We start from the raw sequence: 12,754 nt of genomic DNA on the forward strand, positions 1-12,754 counted from the left end.
ACTAAAGGTTAGACAAAGACAAAGTCCTAACTTAGGAGTTAGGCAAGGAAAACTCCAAGTGGATCAAGGAGGACCACACGTTGGTAAAGGAAAGTCCTAACTAGTTACGTTGGCAAAGGGAAGTCCTAACTGCAGTTAAGCAAAGGAAAAGTCCAAGTGAGTCAAGGAGGATCGCAAGTTGGCAAGAGGAAAGTCCTAACTGCGGTTAGACAAGAGAAAAATCCAAGTGAGTCAATCAGGATTGCACATGGTGATCCGAAGTCCAATAGAAAGTTGGCATGAAATGAAAAGTCCAAGTGGGTCAAATGTTGATTGGACACTTGGTGAAGAAGTCCCAACATGTCACTGTTGACCGGATGTTGGGCAAGGAAGCCCTAGACTCACGTTAAGTGAGTTAGGATTGGATAATCGATTGAGTAATCGATTGGGCCAAAGGTTGATTAGACACTTAGTGAAAAAGTCCCAACAAGTTACTATTGGCCAGATGTTGGGCAAGGGAATCCTAGACTCGGGTTAAGTGAGTTAGGGTTAGGCAATCGATTAGGTAATCAATTGGGCCTGAGCCAATCAATCAGGTGATCGATTGGGCGTTGTTCTCTCGAGAATAAAGAGGCGCTAAATTGATTGGTTAATCGATTCAACCCTTTTCAATCGATTGAGTAATCGATTGAAGTGGGGTTTTTCGTGAAGCATAGTATTTTACTATGCTGAATCGATTGGGAAAGTGCCCAATCGATTGGGAGAAGCTCGCGACAAACAATGGACTTCTGAATCGATCAAGTGATTGATTAAGCCACGTGAGATGATTGATTAGGAGAAGTTCGCGAGCGTGCAGTGAACTTCTGAATCGATTGAGTGATCGATTAAGAAACCTCGTAATCGATTGGCTAATTAATTAAGAGAAGAAGAAAATAGCCGTTACGAGGTTTGAACTGCTGGCTTTGCTTGGATTTGACATAACAATTGATTGGAGATAAAGTCAATCGATTGAGAACCCTAATCCGCAGGAAATAAAAGCGTTCGAAGATTCAAATAAAAAACTCTTCTTCTCCACTCTTCACCGCTGATTCTTGGAAGATTCAAGAGAAGTGATGCTGCATTTTGAGTCTATAAGAGGCATTTCAAGTACCAAGAGATCAAAAAAAGCAAGGTTTTCATTTATATTGTGTATGTACATGCATCTTGTTTTCATTGTATTCTTGAATGTGAGCTTGTACAAGGTTTCTCCACTTGTAGATTATTTTCGAGAAGTGTTTTTCATAGTGAAGCGTGTGTACTACATGGATCCTTAGATTAGTCACCATAAAGAGATGGATACCAAGTAAATTCAGATATTAACATTACTTTAAAATTTTCCACTATAACAAATTAACAAGATGAAGCAATTAGAGCTAAATACCTCTGACTCCTAAAATGTCCTACCAAAATTTTCTAATAAAATTTATCTAAGAATATACTTTTCATTATTTCAATTCCCTATCTCTATTTCAGTTATATTATTATAAGGGATGCTCAATCAAAGATGATTTTTATACAGGATTTAAATTTTATGTTGGATATTTCTGAACATCTACAAATTCAACCCACTAATGAGATTGAATATCATGCCAGGACTCACCTATACTGTCCAAATTTACTCGATAGCCAGTCTGTAAAGTCAAACCGTCCACTTTCAAGAATAATTAGATACCTAGATATCTGGATTAAAAAAACCTTTGATAAAGATCATCATTTTATCCATAATTTAAAATATATGACATCATTATAGTTTTATCCTTCCTTTTTTTAATGAAATAATTATGACTCCAAAAAGGATGAAAACTGGACATTTGACAATTTAAAAGAATAAAGAGACAGAGAGATTGATTGTAATGAAAACAGCAGTAAACAATGTGAAAGTTATTGTTTATATATTACAACGCAAATAACGAAACTCAAATTTGTTTCTAGTAGACAAATTTATGACAAGAGGAAAAAAAACCACTGGACGCATATCAAAAAGTGTATACTTGAATTCTTCATCCAAGTAGTGTGGAAAAGAAAATGCATCTGCAAGGGATGCTGAGTTTTGACTGTAGATGGTAGATAATAGGTCTGGACAGCGATAATCTAAATCTGTGTTTCTTGATTTTCCAACAGAAAGGTGTGAAACTGCAGTTACGATCAATGCCAGAGACTAAGTTGAAAGCAAGAGTGCTCGCCAATTTGTTCTACGTTTAGGTTGTGAGCAACAGGTACGCCAGACCTTTTAGGTACTGGACTATTTCAGATCCACCAAGTTTTGAGCTTCCATAAATTCTGTCAACGAAAGTTATCGGAACCTTCATGTAGACAATGCAAAACATTTTAGCATTGAGGCAACATTAAGAAACCTTAATGAAAAACAAGAACGCTTGTCGCGTGATAAAGATAAATGGATTATCCTGCCTCTTCAATGTGATAGCCCTTCCTGCTAGCTCTAACGATAATCTCCATCTGAAAGACATATCCTTTACTCACACATGAACTTATGACATCTTCAAAAGCACTCCTCTCGTAAAGCCTGCAAAATATGTTGCACTAGGATTTATGCATGAGCTTAAGGGTAGCAGAAGCTTCAGATGCCAACCAGAATGAAGGGCTTTATTGTGTGAAAATATGAATTACCTAAAGGAACCAGTTAGGTCGGATACACCTGGCCATAGAAGTGTCTGTGCAAGCACATTTGCTCCTCTACTTGTGAGTTTTCGCATAAGGTTCCATCCATGCACACCGCCATCTCGGACATAACGGGTTCCTGTAACTATACTTGCACTAGTTTCCATTTGCTTCCTAGTAAATGTCATACATCAAAATCCAATTCTGTCAACATTTACTTTTCTTGTTCAGTATCAGACTACACAAATGTGCCAAAAAGTAGCACGTCCCACGAGAATACAAGCCATTCGGAATATATGACTAGAGCCGTCAATTTGGGTTGGGCCCGTCGGGTTGGCCCGCCCCGCCAAATAATTTAAGCGGGTTGGGTTGGAATTTTATCAACCCAAGTCCGCCGTGGGCCGACCCGCCTAGGCCCGCGACCCGCGCGGGTCGGCCCGCTCGGGCTTGGGTTGGCCCGCGGGTTGGAAAACATACGTAAGTTAAGTTTTAGATTAATTTATTATCTTTCTTTATTATAATTTTGAAATAAAAATAATAATTTTCATCCAACATAAGTACTCGTTCATGTTCATTTATATTTAAAATACATGTTTATATATACATTTAATTGTAGAAAACTTTGTCGAAGTAAAATATTGAAGATATGAAATATTTTTTAATTTTTTTAAAAATTTTTGATGGGCCCGCGGGTTGGCCCGCCAAACCCGCAACCCGCCTTAGAATGGGTTGGGTTGGAAATTTCCCAACCCGCCAATTTGGCGGGTTGGCCCGCCCCACCCCGCCAAATGATTAACCCGCCACGGGCCGACCCGCCCCGCCACGGGTTGGCCCGTCTGACAGCTCTATATATGACTGATATGCTAGTAACAGCAAATATTAAGTCCAATGATTTAAGAACCAAATGAAAAAAAAAAAGGTTATTTAAGATTTGCTACATAGATACTTTTCAGTCATTCAATTCTATTACAGTCCTAGTGCACTGCAACCTAAAAGTGCTGCTTGATTTTATGATCAACTAGATAGCACACAACTTTATAAGCTGGTTGTAGAACTAGATTAATAAGAACAGAAATCTGATTCACTTCACTACAAAGAGCTTCTTGATTCCAGAAGCTTGGAATTCCTTCCTCAAAATGCTATATCTCACTCACAGCTGTTCAAATATGCCAGAAGACACTTAAAACGATGGTTTTTCTGTTCATGTCTCCAACTGGTGCTACTACCAAGCACAGTGATAATTTCTCACACTTAATCCATCTTGATATATTTTGTATATGATATCTGCAAAAGCTTACTTTCTTACATTACACCAGAAATCAGATAAATCAGATTCACCCTTACCCACATGTCATTAACCATACATAAATTGGTTCTACAACCAACCTTGCGTCAAAAAATTTTTTATCAACAAGTCACTGTTGTTGACTCAACTCATGTTAGGATGTCAGTCTATAAAGAACCCATGCCATGACATGCAGATCACATTAGTTAAATTATGATTGACGGCCAAATTAAGACTTGATCATGGTTCCTTAAATACATCACTACATTCATATTTTCCAAAACTGATACTGTGTTCTAACTCCCAAATACCAATTAGTTTACATAAAGAACATATGGCGCACCCTGTTCTTATTTCTTAAATTCAAACCAATTGCCCCCAAGGCTATGGTACAATGGAAGGATGCCCAATTGTCATCCAAGTACCCACGGTTCGATTCCCAGCTATGGCGCATTTGCAAGGATTTTTCCTCCAAATAGGACTCGCAACCAAGGGATGTTAGGCTTCTGTACCGCCCACCGCGAGCACTTCACGATTTACCCTAGCGGCCGGTAGGAAACTTCCGTGGGCCGGGCCGATCGCCCCAGGTTCGACGTTACCTGACCTGGTTAATTATTTTTTAAAATTCAAACCGATTCCCAGTCATGCTATAAACTAATTAGAGCCTCTGTGGTTGATCTCCTAGGCATGAAAACATGTAGCTTTTTCAACATGATCATGTTGCATCTTGTTTTTCCTTCAATTACATTTAACAATGTGAATTCAGCAACATTTTTGACTCCTTTTACCAAAATATTGTTTCCTTGTAAGAGAAAATTTCACCTTGGCAGTATGATGAACAAGTAGGATATAAAAACAATGAATTTGTATGCCATTACCTTCCATGAGGGTGACATAACTATATCTGTATGTCTCGATTATTGTAATATTGTCTATAAACACATTTACAGAAGTCTGATCTAAAATTCAATTTTCAATAACTATCACTGTAGATACTGGATACTTTGCTATCAATAGGTTTATATCCACTGCCAACTTTCCTTAGTTTTTCATTCTACAACGAATATTATTCAGATTCACCACAAGAAATAAGAGAATTAGTCTTTTTTTTATTATTATTTGCAAAGGTTAAGATTCAAATGCTATGTAAAATCAGTACCTGATAAAGCTGGGCAAGTATTTTGGCTGTACACAAGTAGATGATCATTAGGGAAGTTGCAAGGGAGTGATAAAAATAGTGTAGAAAGTTAATATCAACAAATCAACATAATCAAGCACATACATGGTGGGAGAGATCTGCATCCATGATTATTATGTAATCTCCAGATGCATGATTAAATCCATGAACATAAGCAGTTCCTACACATTATTTACCCATTTAAATAATTAGGCATGAATTTGTCACCTAAACCAAAAAGAGTGTCAATCATACCTAGACCAAGCTTCTTTGGCCTTGCACGTAGTAGCTGACAGAATTGCATTTTACAAAAACGTGTAAACATTGACAACAATCCAAAAACCATTGACTACCATTACTTCAATCCAACTAGACTACTCACAATGTGATCTTCACCGTAGATATTCTGTAGCTGTTTTATGATTTCTTGAGTACCATCAGGACTTCCATCATCCACAATAATGACTTCAAACTCAAACTCCCTGGAAAAAACCAAATAAATATTTACGTCTAGTTCCCTAAACTGACATTTACTAATGGATAAATCAGATGTTGACCAGAGAAGTGAAAACCTATCAGAATATACAAATCAAACCCCAAGATCAGTTTTGAAATGAGGACATTGATAGATAACAAGTTTTCAGTTTAAAACCACAATAACAAAAGAAAAGCAAAGGGTAAAAGAGTAAAGAAAGAAAGATTAAATAAGCCAAGCAGAAAATAAAATTTCCATGTCACATTAAACTAAACAGAATAACCAAAATTTTCCAGCTATTTTATTTGAAAACATATGGATTTTAAAGCAATATAGCCTTATAGGTTCTTCAGGATGAAGGAAGCCTTAGAGCAATAAATTTGGATCCACACAACCCATCACTCCAAGACAACTGATGGTAGAAAAATGGTCGGACCACAATGCATGATGCTGCCGGGGTCAGTCCTCGAGGACATTTCATGATAACCATGGTAGGAAGCCATACCAGCTACTTGCCTTTGATTGAGAAGCAACATTGTTTTCACTAAGTCTTCACATAGACATTTATATCATAAGGTGCATATAGGAAACAACATTTATTTCAGATTGGATAGGAAGAAAAAGTTTAACTCAGAATCCTCAATCTACTTAACTAAAACTCAATGCCACCAGTGTATTTGTATCTATACAATCTCATGGTATGGCGAGATAGGATGGTCTAAGAATCTCTCTTTTGAGTTTGAATCTTAAATGAGTAAGGTTATTCAAGCAACAGGGGCATCAAATCAATTCATACAAAAACAAGATTGTAATCCAAGTGTGCAGCGGGAAATATATAAGGTCACTTGCTATATTCCTATTCCTATTCCTATTCCTATTCCATTCCACTTACAGGTGGAATAAAACCTGCCTAGTAATCGATTTTGTGGGGACAAAAACACCAGGAGTTTCTCATCTTATCTTACCAAGATTTTAAGAAGCACAAGCCAGCAAAATGCAATTGGATATTGTATAATGCATATGCAGTATGTGGGAACATGTATAAAGTAGATAGAGAAAAATAATTAAATTAACTGTATTGACAACAAGGTATAACAATGTGTAACAGTTTACATATACCACATAATATCTCAGATTAATTAACCTGAACCATCCATAATTGACAATTCTATATGTAAAAAAATATATGAATCTAAGCTGCCCATACGTAGAACAATGCATATTATGACATTAGGGAATCAATCACTGAACATTGATAGTATAAGGCTAGCATTGATGATATATTTTCTAAAATAAGTAAACAGACTGTATCAGTTTAGCTATACTTGAATATCCCAGACATGTGTATGCTTTTCTTAATCTCAAAGAGAAGTTATAGACTAAAAAGAGCTTTTTTGAGCATGAGTTGAAAAATAAGGAGTAAGGGGAAAGAAGGCATACTGAAGATGTTTGAAGATAAGGTAGATAACAAGAGCAATGTTGAGACGCTCATTGTATGTGGGGATTATGATGCTATACTTCTTCCTCTTCATTTGGTTAGCTGCTATTATCTTCTCATATTCCTCTGTATCAATCTCCTCCAACTTTGCCATACTCTTATTTGGTGGCAATAGAAAATGAAAAGAAATCTGAATATGTCAACAATACAAATAATTGATACCAACAAACTATCAACAGCCAATTGCGTACACAGCCCTTTCACCTTTCAAAAGGAAAGAGAATGACATAGGTCACAACCAAACAAAGGAGACTTCTCTAAGTCTTCCATCAAAGGGAGCTTCTAGTGTTTGCTTGTGTAACAAAAAAGTCATTTTTTACCTGAATAAAGTTCTCCAGGAAGCTTTGTCAAAGACTTTGACAATGCTTCAGGATTCATTACCACATTGTCTAAAAATCCAAGCAGCACATGGGTGGAAACTTAAGTTAATGCAACTCAACATCCCATCCATCAGTCAATTAAACTAATTCTTCCCTAAATATGGATGAAAACAAATTGAGCTTTGCATTAGTGCAACAGGATTTTAAGTACCAGTTAAAGTCAGGTAAAAGTGATTTGTATCTGAAGTGACTTGACCAAGATATTAGCACCATAAAATTCAGTCAGGAGGTTTGGCTCAGAGGTTTGGCATGTGAACCCTATGAATAGAATTGAAGGCAAGATGAATTCAACACAAATTTGGCAAGTAGAAACTCTAAACTAATTTTCTATTCTTCTCGATCAAGTTTAACTACTATAGTGTTCTCAATAAATAGCAAGTTACAACATGTAAGCTAATATGCTATTCTTCTCTCTCGAGTTTAACTACTATAGGGTTCTCAGTAGCAAATTCATTTAAGCCGGAAATGAGGCTGTATCTTGAGACGTAATACTCGCTAATTCCTTGATTTAATTTCGTCTATACTCTATTGTTGTATCAAATTAGTTCTTCAAACTTATACCTTTTCGAATTTTCCATTAGGTCTCATTGATCCAGACTATATGATGAGTGAAAAACTAAGAGGAAAGAAAATTATGATTTTTAAGTGAGAAAACAAAATTTCTTAGATACCTAATTCCCGGCTTTCGCTTGTTGGGACACACTGGAATCAGGAATCCGGTGGCACGATGCAGTCACCCGTTGCCGGCGCTGCCGGAGAAGATGAATGAGAACGTAACAATCGAGAGAGGAGGCTGAGACTGATGATGAGCAGCTCCGCCCACCGTCCGGTACCGAAGAAGGACGACCCGTCGCCGCCGTCACCCGTACGAGATCACAAAGAGCGACTTGCAATAAACGATCCCCGTCAATTTCAATTTTGTAACAATTTCACAAAAAAAAAAAAAAAAATTACCTGTATATTTACATTATACCACCAAAATTATGAAGAATTATAGTAGAACACCCCCTACGGAGCTTTATGAACATTGGCCCTGGTTTGTTTGACAATTTAACATCTTAACTTAACACGTGTTCTTCTAGTGTACTTAATAAACAGGCTAAACGGCCCACTTCAAGTTTCTGATCCGGCTCACGGCCCAAATGTGAAATTGCAGACATGGAGAAAAGTCTTAATTATTTAATTAATAAATCTATCGAAGTATTACGGAGTCATCGGACGACTTCCAGCGGGTGCAGTGTACGCATAGCTTGATTTCATGCGGAAGCATGCCACTTTGCCCGTGGGGCCACGAACAGTTCGCACCTCGCGACTCGCGTCCGCAGATTTGAAACCTTATCCACTTCGAAAACACTAGTGGATCCCGCTGGCCGATCGAATCCGCCCCCAGGGTTTTCCTCGACCCGGGGAACTCACGGTGGCACGCCGCGTGTCCGTGACTCCAGCTGTGGCGCTTGGAGGTACATGTGGCGAAGCTACAGCCGCTTGTTCTTCCCCATGGGGATGAGGATCCACATTCGATGTCCTATGTCTTCGCTTTATCCGCACCGTCTCCGAGACACGTGGCGATGTTCAATCTCAAGGCAATCGAAGCGGGACCCAGTCAACAGCAGTCGTTTTAAAAACCATCGCTTAGCAAGAAAATAAAGCCTACACTTTTAACTTTTCTTTAAATAAATTCATAAATGTGGCATTTTCCATACCAACTGATATATGTGGACATAATATTTATTATAAAATTAATATATATATATATATATATATATATATATATATATATATATATATATATATATATATATATATATATATATATATATATCATTTTTAATATTAATATTTAAATAACTAATACCAAGAGATGATATAAAATAAATGTAATTAGTTTGGTCGGGGAGGTGGATGCTGGGGACGTGATATTCTTGCTAATCTTCGGTGGACTTCACTCCTGCCTACAACACAAGCAGCGTCAGTGCCAAGACAGGGAAGTGGTTTTCGACGATGACCCTTCGACGCTCAAGTCAGTCTCTCGCGAAGCAAGAAGAAGCAATAAGAACTATAGCACAATAGTAAAAATCGCGAGAAAAGTATACATCCGTCGATGCCTGGACCCCCCCCCCCCCCCTTTATATAGGACTCCTGTAGCGTGTATACACGCTTCTTAAAGTGGGCACGCTATCCCAAGCTTTTCCTGAAAAGATATGTCAGTAAAGTGTTCCTAACACAGTACCTTAACGGATCGAGCATATCTCTGAAGTGACAGTGGAAGCTTCTGCCGTACGATCTTTGGTTTGACCATTTCCCCTGTCAGAGGCACTAGTTCCCAAAAGGATGTCGAAGGATATCCCGCTGTGTCTGTTGCTTGGCCGAGCGAAATGACCGCTCAGCCATAATTCTGATATCCTTGCATTATCTGCTACCACGCCGAGCGGGACAACCGCTCGGCTGAAATCCACTGTCGCGCCGAGCGGGAGAGCCGCTCGGCTGAAAGTCTTCTGTCCGTGTCGTCCGCCGTCGGGCTGAGCGGGATAGCTGCTTGGCTCGGCTTCTACACGTCCCTTGAGTGTCGGTCTGATTACTCCCTATGCTCAAGATGATGGGTCGGTGCTCAACCTCTCGATCGGCGTGTAACTCGCCCGATCGGCCACCCGGTCGCCCATTCGTTGACCATCTTGATTTTGACTTCCACGCGACGACAGGATGGGGCCCCACCTAATCACCGCATCACAAGCTTTCCCTCCAAGTCTAGTTAAAGGAGGTTGTAGTCTGATTGACTGGATCATTGTGTGAGCAGATTCCCTCCCGATCGGCATGCGTCGTTGTATGGGCTTCAAACGGGATGTGGCATTTCTCACCGATCGGTCTACTGAAGTTTGCTGAACGGGCATAAGTGTGCTCCTTCTGTTTGATCGACTTGACGGAGGTCTGCACTTTGTTAAAAAAATTTCGTGGAATGCCTCGGGCGAGTGCGGGTTGTGCTGACGTCATCTTGATTTCTTGGGAACCGTGCAAATCCCCTCTCATTAACCAGAACAGGTTCCCACGCCTGTATTTGTTGTAACCCCAAGGTTATTTTGATGTGATCAAACAAGTTAAGTTAGGTCTTGTTGGTTTTTGATCCCTATGTCTAAGTGTGCTCCTAGGAGCACAAGAAGTCAAGCGGAAGACGCGGCTAGCGAGAAGGAATGCACGGGAGAGAGCCGACGGGCTCGGTGCGTCTGAGGGATGAGGCGCCGCGAAAGAGTACACCGGTGGACGAGAAGAACGTGTGTGACATTCGAGGGATGAGAAGCCGGAGTGGAAGCCTGCTCGAGGAGAAGACCGAAATTGGGTTCGGGTGAGTCTTATTTCGGTTGGCCGAAATCACCCAAACGAGCAGAACCGAAGCAGAAGACTCAGACCGAGGTGAGCAACACTGGAGCAGAGGGCCCCGACCGAAAAAGTTAATAGGGTTGACTTTGAGGGTCCGGGCTCCCGGAACCCTTCCGGGCGCCTGGAACCCAAATATTATCAGCATCGACGTAGACGTTGACCGTTACGTTTGGGATATATTTCTATCCCACTTCAAGCAACTGGAATCCTTCTAGGCGCCTCGACCAAGACTATAAATATAGCCTTGGTTTAAGAAGCTAAATAGAACAAGCAGTATTGCAACAACACTTGTACACGCTCTAGTTTTCATTTAGCTTCTAATTTTTTGTGGTTACACTACTGTAAAGAGGCTTCTCCGCCTGAAGGAGAGTTAGTACATTTCACTTCATTGGATTAACAATCTCTCTGGTTGTAACCAAGTAAATTCAGGTGTCTCTTTCTTTTTAGTTCATTTTTTCATTCTATCTGTACGCAAGCGTTCTTTTAAGTCCGAGAAGGGTTTGTCTTTATTTTTTGCGGGGCTATTCAACCCCCTTCTAGCCAGCCAACCGGGGTCCAATAAGTGGTATCAGAGCCAGGACGCTTCAGGAGGACTAACCGCTAATCGAAGCAAAAACAATGGTCGGAGCTAGCATCTACCCACCAGTATTCTAGGAGGAGTTCGCTTTTTGGAGACGTCGAATGGATGTTTATTTTAAAACCTATTTTAATAGTCTACTAACAATTAAATATGGTTTTAATATGCCTAAAAGCAAAGAGGGAAAAGAACTTGAGAAACATCAATGGACTGAAAAGCAGCGCAACAACTTCATGGCTAATGGTAAGGTTGAATTTCATCTTTTAAGCGTACTACCGGTTGAAGATCTCGATAAAATCAGCAACTACCAAAATGCAAAAGAACTTTAGGAAAAGTTCTTGAAGCTTCATGAAGAACCAAAAGTAGTCGAATCCAACTTCTCGATGGGCACCAAGTCATCAGAAGAATCTAAAACCGAGGAAATCATGGGAATAGCTCTAATAGCCGACTACCTACCAGAAGACGAAGATGAAGAAAGCTCGTCCGAAATAAACATCAAGAGCATCGATGAAGGGGGAGCTACATCAGAAGAAAACAGCAGTTCAGGGGAGCTACGGATAACTAGATCGACAAAGTAAGTCAGGTACGATCTCTCCCACCTAACAAGTTATTTAAATTTGTTAAATTACTAACCAAAGACTGTTGCAAATTAGAAAAAGAAATTAAAGAGCTAAAGTTAATTCTAGCAAAATCTTGTCCATTAGAAGATTTTGATAAATTAAAGCTAGAAAATAATTAAGCTAGAAAATAGAAGTAGAAAATTTAAAAAATCATACATGTTCAAAATTATCTGCTTCAAATTTTAGAAATTATAAAGAACTAAATTGAAAATTTAAATATCATAAAGGACAAATTAAGAAAATTTCAAAGAAATATGTTCCTAAAAAATATTTAATTAATCCAGTTGGTTGGAACCTATATTGGGTTCCAAATTCTTGTTTAACTTAAACTTTAATTTGACTTAGCACTTTCAACGAGAAAATTAGACGTTTAATTTCCTTATGCAGTTTTGTGTAGAAATGGTTGATGATCCAATAATTAAGAAGGCCTAGTGTCTCGTCACAACCTGGAAGCTAAATATTAAAATAAAATATTTAATTGACTAACTGATAAAACATTAAAATTGGAATTAGATAATGTTTTGAATAATTATTCAATTTTTTACAAAAAAAAAAAAATCTTTTTTTTTTTGCCGTGCTTAACTTCTTTAGATTTTTTTTTAAAAAAATTAGAAATTATTTAATTTTTTTTAAGTTTTTTTTAAAAAAATATATTTTACTTAGAAATTTTTTTTCACTAAAATTTCTATAAAAAATAATTTTTGAAAATTTCTAAAATTTAATTCATTTTTAA

At 38.5% G+C, this 12,754-nt stretch overlaps 1 protein-coding gene across 2 annotated transcripts; it reads right to left on the bottom strand.

Moving 5' to 3' along the window:
• Nucleotides 1-1,836: 1,836 nt before the first annotated feature.
• LOC121992818 (dolichol-phosphate mannosyltransferase subunit 1) lies at nt 1,837-8,354 on the bottom strand. 2 transcript variants are annotated; one of them, XM_042547404.1, is made up of 9 exons: nt 8,124-8,354; nt 7,015-7,169; nt 5,482-5,581; nt 5,355-5,388; nt 5,205-5,281; nt 5,082-5,107; nt 2,647-2,811; nt 2,428-2,542; nt 1,837-2,321 (listed from the first exon to the last, which is right to left on the bottom strand). In XM_042547404.1, the coding sequence occupies exons 2-9, from the start codon at nt 7,164-7,166 to the stop codon at nt 2,217-2,219; spliced, it is 774 nt and encodes a 257-aa protein (XP_042403338.1). In that variant the 5' UTR covers nt 7,167-7,169; nt 8,124-8,354; the 3' UTR covers nt 1,837-2,216. The 2 variants fall into 2 exon arrangements, with proteins under 2 accessions (XP_042403338.1, XP_042403339.1); XM_042547405.1 differs by having other exon boundaries at nt 7,015-7,202.
• Nucleotides 8,355-12,754: the final 4,400 nt, after the last annotated feature.

Source organism: Zingiber officinale, chromosome 6B (genome assembly GCF_018446385.1).
Source record: "Zingiber officinale cultivar Zhangliang chromosome 6B, Zo_v1.1, whole genome shotgun sequence".
NCBI classification, from domain to species: domain Eukaryota; kingdom Viridiplantae; phylum Streptophyta; class Magnoliopsida; order Zingiberales; family Zingiberaceae; genus Zingiber; species Zingiber officinale.